Raw genomic sequence first — 24,309 nt, forward strand, 5'->3', positions numbered from 1 at the left:
AACCCCCTTAGAGAGATGGGCTGGAACTCAGAGCAGAACCAGCCTCCCAAATCACCAGGCCCAGCGGAGGCCCTGGCAATCCAAATGCGATCATGGCAGGGGCCTCCCGTCTCATTACCAATCTCCATTTCAAAACAGCCTTCATATGGGAACTAATGCATTAGCTCTTGCTGGGGGAACGTCTGGGGAGCCACTACATGGCAGCTCAGAAATGCTTTCATACATGTTTTATCAGCAGGGGGAAGAGAGAAAAGGAGCTTGGACTGAACCATTCATTCTCTGCCCATCTTATTAGCTTGGCACTGTTCTATTAGCTGCCATTGTGCTCCAGAAAGGCCCCTTAGGCCGGCTCCACTGTTTGCTGAATCTGGGGTGAGCGCTGTGCCAAGAGCTTTTCGGAGGTATCTGAAACCATGAAAATTCAATCCCAAACCCTGAGCATTGAGGTTTCTCACAGATGAAGAGGATTAGTGGAACAATAAAACAATGTCTTACCTCAGATATGGCAGTATCCTATTAATTGGGATTATACTGGAGAAATGTGTAAAAAAAAAACAGTTTTGGTCCCAGTCACATGTGAGTGACGAGCCATTACGTAATATCCTGTCATAGTAACGATAGCTGCACAAACAGTCAGATATCAGTATGATCGTATAAGCACATGAAAAGGTTTGACTCCTCTTAAAGCCAGATCAAGCTTAGACCCTAATCAGTCTAAGCTTGGTCTGGCTTAAAGATGAGGCACACATGCTCTCTGATGTCATACATTCAGCATAAAGCATAAGCATTCACTGTGTGATTACCATATGTAATTTTCTCAGTAGCTAGTGGGGTAGCAGGTAGAAGCCACCTTAACATGTCAAACATGACTGAACTCAGGAGAAAGAAATATTTGCAGGTTGAGGAATACAGGCATGAAGAAGAGGTGAGTGGACTCAAATAGATCTGCTACAGTATATACAGGTTTATAAGTAGATGATTTATGAGCTCAGGTAAACATCTTGGTCTGGTCTCGTGTGTTAGACGGTCCACTGTGTGCACGTAAATACACCTGGTGTTCCATCAAATGAGTTCTAAATTATGAACAAGCGTGGTATGAACAACAGAAAACTGTATACAATCTCAGCAAGGAGCAAAAGCCTGAAGAACGCACGTCTGAAGAATGGCAGTGGGAAAGAGCTGACAATGGCAGACGCTGTAATAACCCACCTTGGGTTGGATATGCTAGGCGATGTGTCAATTGATTCCCATCTGATGATGGACTGTGTGCTGAAATAAATTGACCTTGCCAGACGATGAGTGAAATTGATGGAGCTTTTCATCTCCGGAGGGCCGTTCCACACTCAGCCACAAAATGGATAGAGAACAGGATGGAGTGATTGAGTCGGGGGTGGGGAGGGGTGGGAGGCGGGCGGGGGGGGGGGGGATGTAAGGTGTGTGTTTTTCTTCCACCATCGCTCGCTTGGTAAATAATAGTTACAGGAAAAATCCTTATGCAGTAACAAGTACAGGGGTTAAGTACCTGTTGTTGACTAGATGATCAGGACTAAAAGCACACAATGCTAGAGTGAGGCCGGCCACTGACAGATGCTACCCGTCACAGGAATATGTGGCTCAATTACCGGGGAGCCTAAATTGAAAGTGATAGTGATTTAAGCCTTCCCAATGCGCCATCCCCATTCTGGCAGACAGCCCTTTCAAGGAGGCCTTTTAAAAAAGCCTGCTGGGGTGTGCGAGACACAGGAGCACCATTGATTTTCAATAACATCCCCTAATGACCTGGCCGTGGTTTGATCCACGCTGTCATTACGGCCTGATACCATGGGACGAGATTGGCGGTGAGATGAGGAGTCGGGGGCATTATCAGGATGAATTGGCTGTCTCTGAACGGGCGGCTAGCAGAGTGGAGGTCTTGTCAATAGCTGGACGGGGCGCCTCAGGGCTCCCTCCTAGGCCCACTCCAGAGCGCCTTCCGGCCTCATTAGAGGAGCAGATGAGTGCTGTGTGCGAGGAGAGGCGGTGTGGCAGAGGAGAGAGGAGACTCTCCTCCTCTATCCGATAGCCTTCCTCCCAGGCATTGCTCCTCTTAATGATTCCAGACCGCGGGTCAATACGCCGCTGGGCTGCCAGTCAATACCGGTTACCTGCAACACAAACACTCAAAACCTGCTTTCATACAAAATCAATGTCCTATTAGTCCCTCCCTGTATTGCCTTGCCCCAATCTCATCGATCCCTCCCGAAGAGCTCTGCAACCCCTGTATGACAGATTATTGTCAAATGATCTGATGGCCTCAGCGACTCTGCCGGCCAAGTCTGTTGCCTTTATGATTTCAGAGTAATAGCTTTATATCAGATGAGCAAATAGTCTAAATGCTGAAAGGTGAGGCACCAGCGTTATTGACCAACCAATAAAAGTCTGTCCCAGGGATGTTTACATCATTGCCACGTCAACATCCCACACAGCAGGTTTTGGTTACATCTGGGTTCGTGCAGCAATTGTCAGCCGAGGATTTCCATGACTTTAAGACCACGTTTGAATAAGGCAAACTAAAGTAAAACAGCACACACGTCATACTTTGATTTGTAATCGTTTACATGTATGTTAAATCTGGATACGGATGTTTACTTACACATTTTACTAAAACATTTGCCTGGTAAGAGGCTTAAACGTGTACGTTTGCATCAATACAAGGCCTATAGATGACCTGAGGTGACGTTACTATGGAGACACGCCGTAACACCAGGGATTGGCCCACGTTTTGATCTCATCCAATTATAGCCTAAAACAGGCTTACTCAACAGGCGGCCCGCGGGCCGCATCCGGCCCGTCAACGCTTATTTTGTGGCCCCCCCGACATGCCTGGTTATGAATGCATAATAATTATAATCAGCCAACCAAAATCGTGTGAAAATTAGGCAGTGCGCCTTTAATTTAAGTTCCAGCTGCAGTTGTCTGATTCAACCACCAGGAGAGTGGAAGTAATTTCAGACGATCTTTTATCACAGTTGCTAAAAGACGTTGAAAGTGCCGAGTACTTTAGCCTAGCATTGGATGAATCCACCGACCGCACAGACATCGCGCAGCTTATAGTCTGGGTGCGCTTTCTCAAAGGGGTCACATTTGCCGAGGAAATGCCAGCTTTGCTACCGCTAACAGGGCAAACACGGGGAGAGGACATTTATTCTGCAATGATGAGCTTTTTTCACGGACCAGGCAAAAACATCAACTTAAAAAAACTGGTTTCTCTGACTACTGATGGGGCTCCTTCCATGGTAGGAAAGGAGAAAGGATTAATTGCTTTGCTCAGAAAAGATCCTGAAATGCCTGACTTCTTCTCAAATCACTGCATTTTGCATCAAGAGCAATTGTGCGGCAATATGCAAGATGAGAGGTGGAGAGCTCAGAGCAGCTACAACTGAGCAACAACCAGATCTGAAAGAACTTGTGAAAAGAATGCAGACTCAGAGCTCTCACTAGGAATAAGTAACAACTATTTGTTATATTGTTATTAATATGGGTGGGAGGCAGTGGCTCAGTGGGTAGAGCTTCCGCTTGGGAACCGGAGGGTTGCTGGTTCGGGGCCCTGCCGAGGCGCCCCTGAGCAAGGCACCGAACCCTCAATTGCTCCCCCCTCTGCGAAGGGTGGTAATGTAATGTAAGTCGCTTTGGATAAAAGCGTCTGCCAAATGATCGTAATGTAATGTAATGTAATGTAATATTTGTGAAATGCAGACTCAGAGCTCTCACTAGGAATGAGTAGCAATTGCAAACGTTATCAATGTCATCAATGCAAAGCTATTCACTCCAGTGTTCATAAAACATCAGCTTGACCAACACTTGTCATCCTTGGAAACGCAGTCGCTACACCACATTTGTTACTCAAATTGAGAATATTTGTTAAATATACCATGATGCTTTTCAATGCATTAAAAATTACTAGCAAGACAGCATATTAAACAGCAGTAGTAAATACAGCAAATGAACTGGTACAAATATATGTTAATAATAATTTGAGGCCCTTTGCACGTGTTGTGGTTTAAATCTGGCTCTCTTGGCCTCTGAAGTTGAGTACCCCTGGCCTAAGAGATTAGAAATCGTATCAAAGGTTCACAAGAACAGGATTTGTGAATTCCTTTTCTGGGGTTTCCCTGTTACAAACGCTCCGGTTGTACAAAACACATAAACACAAGTGACGACTGACTGACATTAGGTCCAAACTTTATTCCGTACATTTTAAACCATGAATGTTCATTTTCATTTTTTTGCACGCCTAAAACTCTACTTGTTTTGTATACAAGAGTCTAAGAAAAACAACTGCACAACACCACAAGGTTGACAGAGAAAGTCCTGTATCCGCCCACTGAAAGTGTCCTTCTGTCTGTCTACAGTCCAGTTTGTGACATGGAAGTCCGTCCATTATTCCGTCCTTTCATTGGTAAATATAAACACGTGTTAATCCAAGTTTCTTTCGGTTTCACCTCCGGGTGATTTCTCCTTTAGGGTGCTGTGTGCTGCTTTGCATAGATTGCAGATGATCCTTCTAGGCCTCCTTACAACACCCCCGCCTTCATACGCCCCCTTACACATCGCCAGGCTCGTCCGTTGCGGCGGTATTTAACAGGGGAGTGCTTCCCATGTCTCTTTTCATTTTGTTTTTCTAGAAATGGTTAAAAAGCCTAATAAATTTACACGGTAATTTTGCAGCGAGAGAAATAACAACTTATTTACATCCGTTTTCTTTACAGAGACCAAACAAAGACCTCATAATATATATTTATCTGCATATCTGAAAGGCAAACAAATCAAACAAACTGGTAATGTAACGTTGTACATTGTTGTCATTGAGGATATCTTGGTACCGTGAGGTTAAATGACTGAAAACCCAAATCCAGTCCAACAGTGGGTCAGAACCAATGTGTCTCACAATCAACTGGGATAAATATTGTAAAAGGAGTGACTAATGCACAAAATACATAAAATTCATAGAAATGATATCTATACATGGAACAAAGATAGGAAATGTACAAACTCATTTCAGGGCCTCTCTCTTCGCACAAAGCTGGAAAAAGGCATTGGATTAATATATTAATAATTATCAAATATTTAAGTCGGATATAAACATACACATATCTGTGTTTCTCTTCACCGACGGTATTCCACCTCCAGTCCGCTAAAAATAAATTCATGGCATGTGCTTCATCAGCCTCACACACCTTTACTCTGTACAATCATACCATTTATTCAGGGAGGTCAGGGGTCAGGTGGGGGTGTGGGGTGCATCTCCTAAGACTTAGTGCACTTTGTCACGCAGCTACCGCGCCTCAACTTCTTTGGGGTTCCGTGATGGGGAGTAGTCCCGTGGGTCCTGGGTGGTGAGGGGGGTAGTCCTCCTGGGCGAGGCCGGCCTGCCGCCTCCAGCCGGTACAAGGGGCGGGGGGGCACTGAGTGCAGCGGTAGGCGGCGTCCTGTTGAGGGGGCCGTTGTGTCCTGTGGAGGGGCTGAGTCTGGGGTACGGCATGCCGCCTAGGTGGGGCATGAACGGGGCCATGTGGGGAAGATGTCCTTCCATGGGCGATTGGTGCAGCTGATGGAGGCGCGCTCTGTCCAGCTCCTCCCTCAGGTGGAGGCGCTCTCGCTCCTCTGCCTGCTGCCTCATCCTCTCGTGCTCCCTCCGCACCTCCATCAGGTGCTCGTGGTGGGAGTAGTCGTGTGCCTCCCGCTCGCGGTAGGCTCTTTCCTGTTCGTACATGTTGGGGAAGCGGTGTCCTTGCTCTGCCCGGAGCTGGAAGTCCATGCGCCGCTGCAGGTCCAGGCTGCGGTAGGCCTCTCTAAGGGGGTCCCAGGGGAAAGCTGTGTGGGGCAGGCGCTCCCTCCCCGCTGCAAGAGGGCTCACTCCCATGAAGGGAGCCATGCGGGCCCGGTCCAGCACGTTGAGGCTCCCCATCTGAGGCATGGCACTCATGGACAGGGGCAGCGAGTGAGCCATGGGGACCCCGTGAAGACCATGTGTTGGGATCTCATTTCCACGTGGTGAGGAGAGAGGATGCTGCTGGGGCAAAGGCGGGTGGTGGTGGTGGGGGTTGCCAGGTTGGTTCATGGGAATGGGGAGAGTTTGGGCTGGTGGCTGGGGGGCGGGCTCAGAGCTCACCACCATCACCTCCTGCTCCTCTTTCCTCTCCTCCTTAATCTTCATGTCGTTCTTCACCTTGTGGAGGAGCTCTGCAGGCGGGGGTTCTTTCCTCTCGCAGTCCTTCAGGGTGGGAGGGGGTCCGCCCGCCATCTTCATGGCTTGCTCACTGATCACTGCCTTGGAATATGGCGAAGGGGACCGCTGCACAGGTTTGATGGAGTCTTCTGAGGATCTCCTCTCCAACATCTCCTTGCCAGGCGACCGGCTCTCCTTCACCTTGATGTCAGCCAGCGTGGAGGACTCTCTGTGGCGCTCCAGCAGCTCCTTTTCGGCCTCACGGACTCTATCAACACTGCCGCTGTGATGGCGACCTGAGTCGTTGGAGTTCTGGCTGTTGGAGCGGATCAGGTTGCTGATCTGGTAGCTGACCGGCGCCGAGGCGGGAGACGAACGATTTGAGTGCCGGTTGCGATCCACTGAGTCCCTGCAATGATCAAACGAGAACAATCAGAGACCGCAGACCCTCACGCCTGCTGACCACTGCTCCATTCATCACACCTGACACTACTGCTACTACAGGATGGGCACAATAATAAAACACAGTGATAAAATAGCAAGACAAAACCTAAAGCTCCATTTCAGTCATTTCACACTCACCTGTCTTTATCTTTCTCCTCCTTCCCGACAGAGGAGTCTCTTTTCTCCCTCTCCCTCTCCCTTTCTCGCTCCCGTTCCCTCTCTCGCTCTCTCTCGTGGCTGTTGGCTGAGCTGCTTCTCTCTGTATCGGCAGCTTTGGGCCACTGAGGCGGGGTGGGGAAAGATGGCGGGGTTCGGCGCAGCCTGTTCCAGGTGTCGTGGTGGGGGCTGCCAAAGGCCGGCAGTCCTCCTGGCCCCTCCTTAGTGCCAAACATACTGTTGGACCCTGGAAGTGAGGGGACAAGTGTGGGATTCAGCGTGAGTTAACTGGGCAAGAAACAAAAAATGAGAAAGACAACAACAAAAGCTGCTCTTGTCTTTGTCTCTGGAGGTTCTCTCGCTGAAGCTGTGCTTGAAAGAGTTAGAGGTTAATGGCTCCCCCCCCTCCAAAAGGAGAAAACTCTACTCATTAGCTGTTGCACTAAAGGTCTTTCCTTCCCCTCCCTTTTTGCACCGGATAAACAGGGGAGACTCAACTGCCCTCCGGATTTGAGGGCTGTGAAAAGCCAAGGGGGACCTTAGCATTCCACGGCACGTCTGTCCAATCACATCCATTTTCACAACGGGGTGACCGATTTGGCAGAGGAAAATAGGAGGGATTAAGAGAAAGAGAGAGAGCGAGAGAAGGATGCAGGGGGGTAGAGAAAGCCCTCTGTGGAGACGAGGAGGGGGCCAGTCGAATAATTAATAGATGATTTGCCACCGCAATGGTGCATGTTGGCAGCGCTGCGTCTAGATTAAAGCCAGGCTGTGGGGACATTGTTGGGGGATGAAGTGGAAGCAGGGAGGAGGTTGGCTGTGATGGACTGTTTCTGCTTTGTTGGTCCTCCCTGGTCTATGTCTGCTTTGACTCAGGATGCAGAGCTAAGTGTCCTGCCTCTCTCCTCCCCTCCTGGCTCTCCCTGTGGTCTAACGCTGAACTGCTCTGTTCTGTTGTTGGCCACAGGGGCCAGATTGAGGTGGGGGGGAGCAGTGGAGGAGGAGAGGGGGCCAGCGCTTACCAAGCGAGGGGTTGCCTAATCCTCCGAAGGCACTGCTTGAAAGGTTGCCGAGGCCGCCAAAGGAACTGGAGCGACTGAAAGGATCTGCAAAATGCCAAACAGGGATTAGCAAAAGGGGGGCGGCTGGCTAGCGTAGCTCACCCCGACACCCACCCGCTCCACTCGGCTTTTCTCTTACAAGCAAGCTGTGGTTTTAGCGCTGCCACCCTCGCTCCCTGCCTGGTAATCCTGCAGGAGCCGGGCCTCTGTGGACGCCCGACCCGTTGCCGCCCACTGGGGCACAGCAGTGAGGTTTCCACTGACCTGCGCTTGTGCCAATGTCAAGTTGCGTATTGAAAAATGTGTAATGGGAAAAAACACATTTCGGAAAAATATCCTCAAATATTAAAATTCTTTACACCGGCTTGAGGTGGATTTTGTGGCGAGTCGATGCAAAAAGTAATTTGTAAAACTGTAATGGAAACAGACTTTGCGACTAAGTGGTTATGCAGGACGAGTCAAGTGTTTGATTTCCGCTTTGAGGCGGCGTGAGGGATGTTTACTGAGGCATGCTGTGTGGACCCAAGAGGAGATTCTCTTGGATTTAACATGAGAAGAAGAAGTAACAGCTTAACCACAGGGAAAGAAACAGCACAACACAAGAACTCATCAGGAACTGCAAGAGGAGAAGAGAGACAAACCGTGGCGACATCTAATGTTACAAACGTGCAGCAAAGGGAGCTGTGCAGCAGCCAACAGAAGGAAGTTTGACCAGATGGATGATAACGGACCACAAATCAACAAAAAGAGTTCCTCAATTCATGACGGATCAATCTTGGAGATTGAAGCTCATTCTGGCATCCAGAATCTGACAAGATCACAGCTGTGAATTCAGAAAAACAATCAATGTGTAATAACTCTACAAATGAACGCTTCATGAAATCTATATCATTCAATTTGATACAACGCAGTGAGAGTGGACTGATCTCCCTCTGCCTCCCTCTCTCTCCCTCCTCCATCAGCATTGTAAAGTTTCCTCCTGCTTCTCCCAGGACTTAAAATCAGGCTCAGTTTCCGTTCCCACAGCAACCATAAATCACTCCTTTGTGTATGTGAATGAATGAGTTTATAGCCGAGCTGAGCCGACCTCAGTGCAGACGAGGGTGGGAGGATCTTCAGCACTGCACTGGGTCAACATGGCAGGAAAGACAACTGAGAAATCTCCCATTCAACACACACGTGAACTCTCTGGACAGGATTCTCTGGGTAAATCATTCTGCTCAGTGTGTTCCCTCAGATGAGGATCAATCAGAGGAGCTTCTTCCATGAATTCACCTTGTTACTCTGAATGTAAGCAGCATGAAGATGGACCCATGGAATATAAACATATAAACCAACGAGTCAACGAGTGCATCAGGAGCAGAGAGGTTACGCCTCAGGTAGGCTGCTTAATGTGTGCAGACACACACACACAGACACACACACACATACAACCATGAAGGAGCTTGAAAGCCGCTACGATCAGGGCGACAACATTGGCCAATTATTATTAACCTTCACATGAAAGACAGAAATACGCAAACCTCTGGAGAGCCGGAGACTCGCAATGCCTCAAAACACAAGCAAGACAAAGACAGAGTGACAGAGAGAGATGAGGGAGGAGAGGAGAGGAGGTTTATGTATACATATATGTACATATATAAGTAAAACATGAAGGTGGAGGTACTTACACTTACCTGCCAAATGGCTTGGAGGCAGGAAGCCGCTGGGGTGTGGGGCGTGGCCGTAGGGGGAGGGGGCTGGGTGGCCGGAGCCTGAAGGAGCACAGAGGATGAGATGGAGGTGTTAGCATGAACCAATCAGATGATATCTTCAACAATAACACACTCAGTGAGGCCCTGCCCATTCTGGACGCCAACGAAGAGTCAATGAACAGGTTTGAGTTGATCCAAGCAAACGGACCTGAAGCAACTGAATGATTATAAAACACTTTTAAGACTGTAAACATGAATTCTCACGGAGACCTTCTTGTCTCCGTGACAACCCCAGTATGACTGTTTGCTAGCCTATCGCAGCTCGTCTAACAGCTCCTGGTGGCAACTCAGAGCCGTCGACTATGTATGTAACGGTTTAGCGGTAGAATACAAATCTGCCAATTCCAGCCCTTGCGATTGGCCCTGATTGCAAAGCGAACAAGCAAGCATCACTCAGCTGCGGCATCACCGGCTGGATGGAACATAGACCAGATGAGTCGGGACGCGGCTGAGAAACACCGCAGCGCAAATTAGCCACAAATATTGAGCTTTAGTGCAGCTGTTTGTGTGCGTAGCAGCTCGGCAGCTTATTGAGGTCAGTTACCGGCTCGGCAGAACGCTGGCCTCTTTTTACAAAACAGTGCTGCCATCACACATATTTCATGAATTGTTAATGAAGGAACCAATTACACGAGTGCCTATGACACACCGCTGCATAATTACCAGTCAAAGGCTGTTCGCCACTCTGTTGCCCTCCAACGCAGGGCAAATCAGTCAATTACCTAAGCGAGACTCATCCATATTCATAGTCATATCTGACTCCCTTGACTGGCAAAACATTTGCTACAAAAGCACTATAATTAAGTGAACGCGACACGAGAGGAGAGGAGGAATGATGGTGTTTCATTAGGGAGGTGGAGGAGACGTTTTCGCATTTACAGACAAAGAGAAAAGCTCTACTGGAACGCATTAAAGCTGAAATAATTACAATAATAACAAACGATTAGTTTTGGGCGACGCATGGCGAGACCCCACTGACCTGTGGTGGAGAAGAGGGGCCGGGCCAGGTCGTGAGGATACGGGAACCCGGGGAAGACTCCCTGGCCCGGGGGCCGGCTGAAGAGGTCCAGCTTCCCGTTCATGTCCAGCTTGTGGGGATCCAGCTGCATTTGCTGTAGTGGAGAGAAAGGAGAAGGGACACCGACACAGGAAATTAGGTCGGCGAGCAACCGAGCCAAACGTTTGAGCGGCATGAGAGGGATTTATCCCCGGATAAACTGGGAGGGAGATCAGAGGAAGGCGGATACATCAACAATGGCTTCATGTCCCTAATTCTGGCCAACTGTGTCATAACAAATACATGTAAGCTGATTAGGGACACAAAATCCTTGGTAACAGGGGTTCAAGGCCCTACAAGGACCGACACCTCTGAGCCGGCGGCATTAGCAGAGGGCTTCCTCTCCTCATCCTCATCCTAGGCCAGGGGAGAGGAAGCTTTGGCCACAGACACTCTCCTGTGTTCCTACAGACTCTGAACTTCCATTGTGTCGTGTGTGTGAATGATGCACACAAAACATGAACATAACACACATGAGATGAATGACTCACACAGCATAGTTTGAATTGTCCTAACAATTAGATTAAATGTGGATATTAAGAATGTTTGCCTCGACATGTGACTCATTACTGTCAGCCTCATGGTGCAGAGCTTCGTCTTCTATCAGACACATTAGAGTCTGCGTCATTAGCGCATCCTCCAGATGACCTGAGACTACGTTACTATGGTGACAAGCGTCCACACCAGGGATTGGTTGAAGCCTCTACCTTTATTCGCACCCAATTATAGGCGGAACAGGAATACTTTGGACTTTTGTTTGGTAATTCCATGACTTTTCCTTGATTTCCTCGCCTGTATGCTAACTGTACCACTGTTCCTCGAGCTTAAAGCCTTGAGGCGTTGTCCGATATGTCAGACCAAAGTTGTTATCCAATCACTTGACACAGCTGGCAGACTCCACTGTGGGAGCAAATAGGAAGAGATGGAATCATTACCTCCACGTCGCAGGTTATTGTTCTGTGATTGCAACCTTTTGTCGGAACGTCGAGAGGACAAACCTGCAATTTCTCCTGCCATAAGTTAAGTGCTGGAGATGTTTCAACTCGACTCAACTCACTTCAGAGCCGTTTCCTGTCCTGAAGGTTTTAACCGCACTTTTGTAAGAATGTGTTTGCTGGAGTCCTTAGATAACATCCAGCAACAGGATCCACAGTCTGCTTTCAATCTCTCTGCAGCTGTTTGAGCTCAAAAACCCCAAGTTAATGCTCTCTGCAAACAGCACCTGGGATGTTTTCAACCACTAAAAGGTTTAAGTGTCTCCGTCCGTCCAAAATGAACCTTCAGTGCTGTTGTTGACGGCACACAGAGAGCTTTGGGGCTTTGTTTACAGGAGGATACAGCGACCACGTCTGACAAGAAAATCACCAAATTGCCGTCATTTACTGCCTTTGGTCTTTTATTGTTTATTGTGTGGTTCGTCCTGACTCTCCTTTCAATTCTTACAATTGCATTTGTCCTTGAGTTTTGTGAAAGCCGCATATCAACTAAATGTATTATTGTTGTTATTACTGTGAGAGGGGGAGGGGCAGGGGGAGAACAAGACTCTTGCAAGACACACAAGCAAAGCTGGCGCACCTTCATTTTCTGCTGGTGGTGGTAGATCTGCCATGCGATCTGGACGTGCACTGCACACCACTTGCCAGGTTTCTGCGAATTTAAGAGACACAGAAGTTGCGACGATTGGCTGTGATATTGAGAGCGAGAAATTGACTTGTGCGTTTTTTTTCTTCTGGCCAAACTACAAAGTGGGACCGCGTTTGAATGGAGCACAGGTTCATCACCAACAACACGCCTGGATCACTGCTTAGCTTTGAATTGAGCCGGAGGGACGGAACAAATGCAGCGGGTCCTCAAAAGAGGGGCTGGGAATCATTGGGTAGCAGAAATCAAGAGCTGGGATCTAAACCTTGACCCCCCCCAGAAACCCCACACGCAGACAAAAGTGCTGCATTATTTAAGGAATTGGTTATGACTTTGTGGTCTGGCCAGAGAGGAGAAACACTCAAGAGAGAACACGAGGTCACTTACTCTAACAGACGTCCTGAATGGATCTGTGATCTGTGAGGAGATAGAGAGGAAACATCATCAGTCACAACCAAGATCACACACAGAGACAAACAACAAACACTAAAGGTGTAACAGAAGGGTAATTATGGATCCTTAGAATTATATTTATGATTTGAAACTGTAGATTCAGATTTTCCAGATTGTTTTAACACATAAAGTTCCATCTTCGGGTGTTGAGTCATTTGTTGCAGCCTCGCTCCTTTAACAAGCTGCAGTAACATCTTGTTCCTTGTGATGATACGATCGCCTCATTCGTTAAGATAACATGAACATCTGGGATACTTTGGGGATATTTCGGCATTTCAGCAACAACTCCTGCGCCTGGAGAACACGTTTCCAATATCCTGGCCTTTTCCAGTACGGTCATCTCTTTGGAGCTTGTTACTCTCACATTGCGGGCCGGATGCTTACCCTCGGGTCCTTCTGTAGGAGCGTGTGAGGTACGGCTCCGGGGCGCGCCGCTACATCGATGGGATTGGAAGCCTGAAGGAAGAGGAAGGAAACAGACTCCGGTTAGAACATCGGGTCGAGTGTGGAGAAAGAAGCAAATGTATCTGGTCTCATGCAGCGATGCTCGAATTAGCGTTTGAGGACACCCATGGGTCCTTAAGGGGGTCCTCTGGAAAATGAAGTACGATTTAATTTCAGCGTAATTTCATTCAGTTGGAATTATTCCCCTTGGACCACATATAAGAGCGGAGAAGAAGATTGCAATCTTTGCTTCGCACACACACGGCAGTTTCACACTCACATGCAGTTCATGCCACACAACTAAATCACAACTAGTTCAGTTTTACTTTACTGACCCCTCTGCATTTATCACATCCTAACAATTAGCAGAGGCAGGACCCGTGCAGCCAACAGCTCCAGGGCTACAGCCCAGTGCCTTGCTCAATGGCAGTGGCAGGAGGGAAACTCCACAGGTGAAGTACCGGGGAGTGCTCGGAATTTGAACAGGGGACCCACCAGGGTTCACTTGGAAGTGGACTGAGACCATCGATTGACTCTTTGGTTTGGTCCCTCCCTGACCTGAGCTGTCAAAAAGGTCTGATTGGTGCGCATCAAACACGCCAGGTGACCTATCTGGTGGAACAGCAACAGTAATTGCTCCTCCACGCCTCTGGAGCGACACTACAGCTCACTAATCCTCAGCTCTGACGTCAGAGGAGAGCACTCAGGCGCTGAGCCAGACCAGAGGGAAACATCTCTGATCGTCTCTTCAAAACCTTTTAGCACAAGCACCTGATCAGCCTTATTAATCCATCCCCTCATACAGGAGAGAAGGAACCAGGAGGGCGACCTGGGTCACCCCCCTAACACCAAATAACCCCCCCACCTCTCCTCCAAGGACAGTTTGGACACGTCAGAGTCGTCTTCCCTGGACCATCTGGAGAGGCCTCGGACAAAAGGGTCCCTGCATGACGGAGCCCACTGGGAATCAGGCCAGAGGATTTAGGCCAGCTTTGATTGGTGGCTTACACCGGGTCACAGCCGCTGGGCATCTGCCAGACAGACCCCCTCGCCCCCCCAACACCCCCTGCACCCCCACCATCTCCTCTTCCTCTCGTACAGAGACGCTACAGCGCTATGACAACAGCGGTTGAATTTTGTCAATAACCTTCTAACTGCACATCGTTTAATCAAACGATTGTCAGTCTGTCCGGGGGGGTGGTGGTGGTGGTGGTGTGTGTGTGTGTGTGTGTGTGTGTGGGGGGGGTCATGGTGTACACTACAGTAACCTGTTGATGAAGATGGAGTGATGATTGGAGGACTGCTCAACCTTGGTGGAGGTATGGCCTCTCTGACTTTCTGGTATGTAAATGTGTTTAGCTTTCTGCAGCGCTGTATGGACCTGGTTTGCACAGTGTGTGTGTGTGTGTGTGTGTGAGGACGTGGCGCTGACCTTGGGCTGGAAGGCTCCTTGCAGTGAGCTGAAGGGTCCTGAGTGTGGCAGCAAAGGGGGCATGCCTGGCATGGTGGGGGGGTAGGAGGGGAAGAACTGTGGGGGGGAGAGAGGGACACAAAGCGTCAGGATACACACACGCACAGACACACACATACACACACACACTGATGACACCAGAGCACACAGATCTCATGAATGTTCTCACGGCAACATTCAAATATGGCAAACATTTGAATTGCCAAATGCAAATAACCAAAGGGAATTAGACTAGCAAAGACTCACGTTTGAATGCCTGATGAATGGATTGTCCAGTTTGGGAGGGTACTTGTCGAACTGGAGAGGGAGGGAGAGAGAGAAAGAGAGAGAGAGAAAGAGAGCGAAGCATTAGGGAAATGAAGAACAGGCCTCATCTCTACAAAAACATACACTGCAATAAATTCTCATTACCAAAAACAAAAACACAATCAACATCTGTAATTGCTAACAGTCCGACTCGGATCCAAAGCCCATAAAGCAGCTGGCTCGCCCCGGTCACGGCTTCACTTCAGCGCGGCGCTCAGATAGGCAGTTAAATTACACACAATGTGAACGCTTTGCTCTGCCAGGATGAAGACAGCCTGCATGATTTTCCAATTGAGCGTACAGAGTTTGGGTGTGGAGGCCCCGCCAGGGAACGGGGCCGCTTTAAGACCAGACCAGTTGTTTCTTTTCACTGGAAAATTTGCAGAAATGTGAATCTAATTGCTTGTGACTGCTGCGGCCTTATTACAGTAAAGCCCCGGTTATGGACGGGAGGGGAGTGAACCAGACGTCTGCCTTGTTTTGGGGCTTTAAGAAGCGATTTGGGCTAAAAACAGGCCAAGTTCTCTGCACATCAAACCCTAGAAAGAATCCACGGAGCCTCCAATGTGAGAACGGGCTGATAAAGGACGTTTGCGAGGCTTATTTCAGAAGAGATTACACCGATTTAACCTTGACAGACGAACCCCGTTTCCACCAGGAAGATCAAAACAGGAATTTGTCGTGTAAAAACGTACACAAACCGTCTGTGAACACATGGGGATTTAGCCGTGAGTAAACTGAGACAGAGCGGAGCATGTTGTCCCACATATGAATGGAGACTTTGTGCGTCTGTTCCTCAGCCAATACTGGCTCTCTATTTCCAAACAGCCTAATTACAAGTGACAGTAACTCCTTCCAACACCGCAAATACACAAACCATTTGCAGGTACTTTTTGCAAGTGTTTTCACAAAACTCTGTTGGCAGGCGCCGACGTTTCTGGGTTTACATAAAGGAGGGAAGCGGAGAGTATGAATCAGTGTTTCTGTGTTGGAGGGTTCGGGCTGCACGGCTGGTTTAGCCGGTAGAGGAGACGCGGGTTTGGGACTGGGGGCCCTTTTGGTGAAGCGGGTGACGCTCACATCTGCGGCAGCCGCGGCGTTGGCGTTTGGCGGCACTGTTTGTGGGCGATAATAGGCTCAAATCAAAGACAGACGGCCCATTGAGAGGAAACGGCGAGCCAGCTTCCGAGCTCGTTAAACAGCTCCTCAGCATCTCTGAAGGTGCGGCCTGCTTAATGTCTGAGACTCTGGCCGCTTTACAGCCTCGTTAAAGACCAAACTCCTAATTTATGGTTCCTGTCGCAATTTTATAGTAAACAGCTTTGGCTAATTAAAGCTCAATAATTCATCTTGCAACAATTAAGGATATTTCTTGTCCAAAGACATAGTGGGGGCAAGGGGGCGGGGTGGAGGAAGAGACACTCAGTGCCGCCATTTGGCGAGCCAGCTGCGTGAGGGCACTGAACAATAAACAAATATAGAGGCATCATAATTTCATTAATTACAGCCATTAGCCAAGGGCTGTTACATAGCTGAAATGACACGGGGCGTCTAGAGAGGGGGGAGGGGGGGAGAAAGGGGGAAGAGAGAGAGAGACAGAGAGAGAGAGAACTGTAACAGTAAAACATCATCATCATCATCATCATCACTCCTTTCATTCCAAGCAATAACAAAGAGAAGAAGAGCAGCACAGGTACAGGAGGATCATTTTCATGTCGCAGGTGAGCTGGGGGGGCAACGTTCGTGAATTTTCCAAAATGAAGCACGAGGCTTGTGATTGGCTGAGCTGAGATCCACAGAATCTAAACTAATGTAGCATGAACGTAAACAGAAACAATGTCAACATCTCTGCATGACATGATAGTGATTGATCCCATCACACACAAACATGTTCCCCCAGATCACCTACAGAAAAAAAGAGCATTGGCTTAAAGGGAGGGAGGAGAGAAAGGAGGGGAAGAGGCATCGAGTAAGTAAGAACACAGCTTCAATCAAAAGGGAAAAACAAACAGCAGGAGACAGGAAAGGCAGCTCGGAATTCTGTCAAAACAACAAAAACAGGGAATGGGAGCGTGTGTCGGCCATGTGCTGCGTTCCTCCAGCGTCAGCCAGACCAAGAAAAATCACCTCTTTCATCTTCAAAGGGAAGGCGGCGTGTATAATTCCCACTATGTCGGGAATGAGCGGAGAGAAGCAGATAAACAGCCTCCATACTTAATCTAAGAGCGTAAATACCACAGCTTTGATTTCACAATGAGCAGGATGGAGATAATCTGAGCGAGGGGCCTTAATGGGACCACAGGCCCCTAATCAGGCCTGTGACATGATGGATCGGATCAATTAGGCTAATGCCAAAAAGCTACAAAGGGTCTGTGTGTGTGTGTGAGTCCAGCGGCAGATTGCTGCGCGCTTGGAATAACAGGAATAATCATAACCCCCCCCCCCCCCCCCCCCCCCCCCCCATAAGCTCCACAACAGGAAAAACACGGGAGCAATTAGAGTCGTTATCACAAAACAATTTTGCGGTGATGTCATCGCGCCTTTCATCAGCCGTAAAGTCAATCAAGCGGCGACTGCACGGTGGTGAGTTTGAACACGAGGATCTGCGACGTTTGTCACCAAAAAAAGCTGATAAATGAGGGCAGAGGATAAAAAAAAACACACACACACACACGATGCTTGCTTTTGTTGCGATAAAAGGCTTAGGCGGGAACATTTCGGAAATATTTCAACATTCCAATCTATGGCGGCAGGAACCCTTCTGCATACTTTATGAAAGAGAGGAATGAAATAATGGAACTGTGGAAACTTCTGGCCAATAGACAGAAACTGGATATGAGCCTGTGATAGGAGGAAGAGGAGGAAGAGGAGGAGCATCAAGATGATTATGTGCTTCGTCCCGTGTTTGTCTGGTGAGGGGAGGTGGCAGCAGGGGGTCTTGTGTCGTCATCTTCATGGTTACATCACATGTGTAGATCCAGGTCTCACCAGCAGGACAAAATGCAGAAATCCAAAGGCGAACTTCAAAATAAAGCGGAATTACTCAACTCAAGAGCTTTAACTTTAAAAGGGAGGGACTCCTGTAGGTAAGGGAGATCTTTGGTGAATTTAGGGGTAAAGCAATAAAAAAAGGGGGGGTGGGGGGCATTGATTGAAGAGGGGTGGTAGGTGGGAGCTTTGCTGTTACTTATCCTCACATTTCTGGCTTGCGTACGCACCAAAGGGGGTGCGGTGGGCGGGGTGAGGATGGCGGCCGGGGGCAGACTGGCGGGGAAGGGCGTGAAGGTGTGCTGGTGGGTGTGTTGGTGCTGATGCATGTGCTGGTGTTGGTGAAACTCGGCCCTCAGGAGCGACGCGGGGGCCAGCGGCGAGGCGGGAGGCCCCCGGCCCCGCTCCGAACTCTGAACCAGGAAGCGGTTGTTCAGCTCTTGCCTCAGGAGGTCATGCTCTGCAAGAAAGGAGAGCGAGGAAACGAAAAAAGGGTGGGTGGGTGGGGGGGAGGAGAGAGGAGCGGAGGGGCGGGGGTGGGACACGAGGAAAAACAAAAAAAAAAAAAAAAAGAGGCACGGGCGCCCAGTCAGTCACAACAGGAAAGAAGAAAGAAAATAGTCACCTGGCATTCTCTGTTTCTCCAGCTCATGCTGTGAGGGTTTTCTACGTGGGGACTCATTGGTGGCGGTAACAGAGTTGCCTGTGACAATGTGCCAATCAGAATCCCCGAATGAGGCTGGCAATACATGATTGGTTGGTTGAATGATATCAACAGGCTGGTATCTAAAGACAAGAGAGAACCAAGAGTCATCCCAGCAGAAAACACACACACACACCCACACGCGGACCCACACCCTCACCCCCACACACACACACACACACACACACAGGACTACATGACTTTTAAACTAAACTAACCAAAACCTCCAGCTTACTTTCATTAATAGTTATTTTGAATTGGAGTTGGTCTACCTCCATCTGGACTGTGGAGATAAATGGACATAAATCCACCAAAGAGCCAATGTAAAGTTTAATAAAACGGGCTTTCATAGTGTAAAGCAGCATCAGAGGATGTTGATGCAGGTCTCGTCATCAGATTTCATCAAATGGACCAAATTGCCCCAAATCTGTTATAATTACTCGCATTTTGGGAGATAGAGACTGATGGTCTTGCAATCTGATGAGGTCACTTGAGGTCTTTGTGTCTGCTGCACTAATTGGACTCTGTTCCTGACATTTACTGCCAGCGCGGTAAAAGAATTTGCTGACTTTAGCGAAGAGCTCGAACAAGAAGCTTATTCCTTAAATATTAAGCCAATATTAACAAAACATACAGTAGAGAAACACTCTGCTACTTTACACTGAGCTATTCTTTTATGATCAGAAATGACCATGTGTAATTAGAGAGCGGTATAATATACTGATAAATAACAAAGGAGCACTTACCAGATCAATGATTCACATATGATGCTAATTTCAACACCATGTAACACTGACAGTCATGTGACCTGTTGTGGTCTAATCATTATCAAGTACTTCTCTTGTTTACATCTTCACTAATGCTGATTCTTGCCTGTACTGTGTATAAAGGCTGCAGTATGTCTCATATTCTGACAAAATGTGCCTAATGCATCAATAGGGGCAGAAAGTTACGAAGTGAAAGTGAAAGTGTGCACCATTATCCCCACTTATATGATGTATTGTGCTGAGAAGACTTGTGTTGCATTCAAGGGCTTGTCTGAAAGTGGGATATACTAAATGTTGAACTGTCCAGATACGATGGAATTTTCAAGCCTTAATTTGAGTCTAAGTATTAACTTGCATGTAAACGTACTGACACACTGCGATTCAAGTCTCACACAATTCAGCATCAAACACTCTGGGAAAACACATGTTAACATCACACAAACAGGTTCAGAGGGTAAATATGAACTATATCTATGTTGAAAATATGCAACTAAACATAAACATATTATCATGAAATCTTTATAAATGTCTGAATACATTTTTGGATTCACTAAAGAGAGATGTGTGGTTTGGTTTAATTCTCTAGCTTGTGGCATGAAGACTCATTGAGTGTTTCAGTGACACTTGAAGGTGTGAGGCGTTACCTGGGTAGGGGGTGCCGGCAGGGTGGCCGGGGACCACTAAGCTGTTGGTCGGTAAGGTCGGCGGTGGCGGCAATGTGGCTGGGGTTGCGAACATGGCCGGATGGCGATGGGCGGGGCTCCGTAGGGAGGAATAGTGCGAGGTAGAAAGGTTGGCTATGGATAAAGGCAAGGCGGGGGCCGAGGACGGGAGCCCGCTGAGGTGGTGGTGAGGGGAGGGGGGCAGGTGGTGCTTGGGGAGGCCCACTGGACTGCTCCTGTGACTGAGGAGAGACAGGGGAGCAAAGGAGAGACAGGTAAGCCTCTGTAATCCAGGGTGATAATAAAACTAAAACAATTCAAACATATTCAAATACAGTCTGAGTCCTCCAGGACAGAAGTGAAATGTTGTCATCAGATCGTAGGGGGGGGCAGGATGAGCGTCAACCCAACCTATTGACACGTCACTCTGAATGTAAACACCAACATAACATAAGAGCCACTGTGCCAGTAATGCTTCTTGTACGTAATCGAATCGAAGGGCCAGAGGAGAGAGACGGAGGTGTGCTGAATGAAAAACGGTAAATCTGACATCTGCTGTGTCAGGAAATCAATATCAGTATTTGACAGACACGGAACCATGCAGCATCTGTGTACACACAGATGCTGCTGCTTACTTTATTGCTCATTATGCATAACAGATCTGAATCTTTTGCCTTTTTTTGATGAAAGTGAAAATCGATCCCTGGACACTAAACTGCAGATCCTCTCTGCTCTCCTCACAAAGCCCCTCTCCTCCTTTCTGCTTCTGACACCTGCTGCTGGCCGGACCGGGTGCCAGCAGGTTTTATGTTTAGAACCCTTCTGGCCCACTCAGCCTACCTGAAGTCGTGAAGGCTGTTGTACTGCAGCGGGTGATGCAGCTGGTGGCTGATGAGCGGCCGGGCGTGATGCTGGGGCGGTGGAAGCACTCTGGGCTCTTGGTGCAGATGTGGGTGAGGCGGGTGGGGCTGGGGGTGGGGTTGAGCCCTCAGCAGGGGAGGGGTGGGGACAGGGGGCAGAAGTGGCTGCTCCTTCTTGATACTGAGAGGAGGCGGGCTGGGTAGGCGTGACCTGGGCGGCTCCGGGGGGGCCGCCGCTGCGGCGGGGGCTGGGGAGCCTGTGGGTGCCGAGGCCGGGGTGGGGCTGGGCACGGAGGGTGCAAAGGGCACCTCGCTGTTGCTCTGCTCCTGACTGCGCTGGAGCCCGGAGACTTTGGCTGCACTGCAAGTCTTGGATTCTGGAATTTCATTCGTTGGCACACCTAAGACAAGAGACAGAGACAGAGACAGAGAGTTTGTCAAAGCTTGCATCAAAGACATGACGTCATGGTGTACATGATGCATTTGTCCCCTCTTTCACACACACACACACTCTCAGGAGGTCATTATGGCATCTGTCCTCGTCAGACCACAAACAGACTGTATGGGAGACAGGCCCCGTCCAACGCTCTGGGATCTGTTCTACACGTGCAAGGGACCAATCAGACGGCAGAGAGAGAGACATGCTGTGCGTGTCCAGAGCGGCGTTCAGCCCAGCTCCCTCAGCTCCACCATGTCACCCCCCCCTGTCAGCTGCCAAAGGTTCCTCTCCTTTCACTCTCCCCAGGTTCCATTAAGTGTTTAATCAGGTCATTTTCATGCTCGACTATAATCAGATGATCCAATTTCTTCCCGCGATCCAGTCAGTATGAATAAATCACAGCTAATTAAAGTTAAATGTCGCCCCCCATTCAGGGCTTTGCTGAGCACACAATCTGGCACGAAATAATGATGTTTCAATTGTGTGCTGTGGAGAGAGATGGCGGCCTCTTATCTTCGCCACCGCGCCTTCCTGTCCTCCGCCTGATCTTTGGGGGGGGGGTTTGGTGAAGCACTCTGAACTCTTCGTGGTTTCCATTCATGGCAGGTCTTTTCACCAGACGAGAAGCTTTTACAATCAGCATTCCGCCGTACAACGACTTTTGTTACTTAATCTGTTGTGATTTAATGACTGTAATTACACGCTGTTGTAGCAGGCGGATGAAAGCGGCAGAAAATGCAGCCATGCTTTTCAAAAGGAGAGAATTGCTTCAGCTTTTATGAATCTTAAAGCCACCATTCCACCATCTTCTGCCTCTCTCTCAACACTTAAAAGCAAAATAGGGCACAAAGGAAGGCGGCTGGTGGAGGGATGGAGGGCCAAACTAAAGCGGCTGAACTTATCAAAGCCGCTTGTGCTGGAATCTGCTTCAAGCTGAAAGAGAGTTCACACATGAGAAGAGGAAGAGGGAGAGGAAGAGGGAGAGGAAGGACGAGAGTCACGGATCAGAGGTCTACATTTAACAGATCATTGCTTGGTGTTGACTATGAGCTACCTTTGAGTCAAAAAGCTACTAACTTAATTACTTTTTCCAGTAGCTTGACAGTTCAGGGTTTTGAAAATACTGTAATTATTTTGGTTTGTGTTCCACATTTTCCTGCTTGTTTGCTTTGAGGGTTAAACAGAAAAACGTATTCACTATTTCCCCTTCACATAGCTTCAATGTTAGCTTGTAATGCTGCTAACTACTTGGCTACAGCTTGGCTACTTCAGGTCATGTGTAGCTTGTAGCTTCATCAGTTAGCATCAGTTAGCATTCCAACAGCTGCTTTACTTCATATTACTGTGGTTTCTTCACAGGTCCAGAATGTTGAAGCGCTTCAGTCCAAACGCCTTCGTTAAAAAAGCTCGACAGTAACAAAGACGAGCAGCGGAGAGGAGGAGGAGTCTACGTGCAGCTCGCTAATGGAATCGCCAGTCACTATTAACAGGACGCTTAATCTTTCAGGGATCCCAACACCCATAAAAACAGGACCATAAAGATGCAGAGCCCCCCCCCCACCCCCGCTGCTCGCGTTTTACGGGAGGGCCGGGCCTGGAGGAGGTGTCAAGGCTTCCAAATGAATTCCGAGGTCCAGGCACATACGGACTCACAGATTTACGGGGGTCTGGGATTTGGATTAAATTGTCAGGGTCTCGTTTCGGACACACAGAGAGAGAGAGAGAGAGAGAGAGAGAGAGAGAGAGAGAGAGAGAGAGAGAGAGAGAGAGAGAGAGAGAGAGAGAGAGAGAGAGACGCAGACAGACAAACACAGACAACGAAGCAAATATCCACTGTCGACATGTCGCCATTGGGTGATGTTGCTGTGGCAACCTGCTCTCCCAGACACAATGTAAGGCGAGTGATAACGTAGGAAGTCTTGCTACAACTGCTGAGAGAGAGAGAGGCACACAGAGAGAGATAGGGAGAGAGAGAGAGGCACACAGAGAGAGAAAGACAGAGGCATAGAGAGAGGGAGATGGAGAAAGGGAGACGGAGAGAGAGGGAGAGAGAGAGAGAGAGAGAAAGAGAGAGGGAGGGAGATAGAGAGAGGAAGAGAGAGAGAGACAGAGAGAGAGACAGTGGGGTGGGGGCTCTGTGAGCTCTGGCTGATCTTAATGATGATTCTAATGGGCTGTAATGGAGGCAGGAAGGTATCAGCTCACACCAACCCGTCCCTCATTAAAACCACTCTGTCTCTCTCTCACACACACACACCATAAAAAGGTTTCAGTGTTGGCACGTCATACATACATAAACACACGCACACATTCACAAAGCGTCTCCTCTGGCATCTTCACTTACAGCAGAGTTAAAGGTTCATGCATGTGTTCCCTGCTTTGCTTGGGTGGAGTATGTGTCTGTGTGTGTCTGTGTATGTGTGTGTGTGTATTGTTTACTAAGTAATCACGTTTAAGGTGCCAAAGCTTTGTTTAACTTGCAGGTGTTGCAGCTTGTTTAGCAGCAAACAAAAAGCTGTCAAGCACAGAACAATTAGCAACAACACCTGCCTCATGAGAACACACACACACACACACACACACACACTGAATATATGTACTTATTCACAGTTTAGGGGTGTTGTTTTCTTTACCTCTCAGCGATGTTCTAACACACAGTGATAACAAGAAGACAGAAATATCTCTGTGACACATGTCACCTGAGGGCTGAGGAGCAAAATCATTCCCATCCTTCAACAAACACACGTCGCCTCGTCACCGCGCCGCCTCGCAACTGTCAGCCGGAGTTTCCAGCATTTCCACAAACTGCCGAATTCAGCACTGTTGCCTTGTCCGTTTCTCGGGGACGCGGGCGCACACGCAGCGGGAACAACAGCCGGGCCACAGGCGGCCGTG

At 48.6% G+C, this 24,309-nt stretch overlaps 1 protein-coding gene across 8 annotated transcripts in view; it reads right to left on the reverse strand.

Moving 5' to 3' along the window:
• Positions 1-4,197: 4,197 nt before the first annotated feature.
• The window catches only part of fbrsl1 (fibrosin-like 1), a 237,304-nt gene continuing 217,192 nt past the window's right edge, over positions 4,198-24,309 (reverse strand). For 3 of the 8 annotated variants that reach the window (XM_076147588.1, XM_076147587.1, XM_076147585.1), the window contains 13 exons: positions 20,956-21,376; positions 20,098-20,357; positions 18,193-18,443; positions 14,936-14,986; positions 14,651-14,746; positions 13,159-13,230; positions 12,709-12,738; positions 12,256-12,327; positions 10,603-10,735; positions 9,540-9,623; positions 7,831-7,914; positions 6,791-7,055; positions 4,198-6,617 (listed from right to left, as the gene is read on the reverse strand). In XM_076147588.1, the coding sequence (XP_076003703.1) occupies positions 5,315-6,617; positions 6,791-7,055; positions 7,831-7,914; positions 9,540-9,623; positions 10,603-10,735; positions 12,256-12,327; positions 12,709-12,738; positions 13,159-13,230; positions 14,651-14,746; positions 14,936-14,986; positions 18,193-18,443; positions 20,098-20,357; positions 20,956-21,376 (3,122 nt within the window). In that variant the 3' untranslated portion in view covers positions 4,198-5,314. Of the gene's footprint in view, positions 6,618-6,790; positions 7,056-7,830; positions 7,915-9,539; positions 9,624-10,602; positions 10,736-12,255; positions 12,328-12,708; positions 12,739-13,158; positions 13,231-14,650; positions 14,747-14,935; positions 14,987-18,192; positions 18,444-18,608; positions 18,770-20,097; positions 20,358-20,955; positions 21,377-24,309 lie in introns of all 8 variants that reach the window. The other 5 variants (XM_076147586.1, XM_076147592.1, XM_076147590.1 and 2 more) reach the window with 5 other exon arrangements.

Source organism: Genypterus blacodes, unplaced genomic scaffold (genome assembly GCF_046128005.1).
Source record: "Genypterus blacodes isolate CSIRO-AG114 ecotype Tasmania unplaced genomic scaffold, CSIRO-AGI_Gbla_v1 ptg000038l_1, whole genome shotgun sequence".
NCBI lineage: Eukaryota > Metazoa > Chordata > Actinopteri > Ophidiiformes > Ophidiidae > Genypterus > Genypterus blacodes.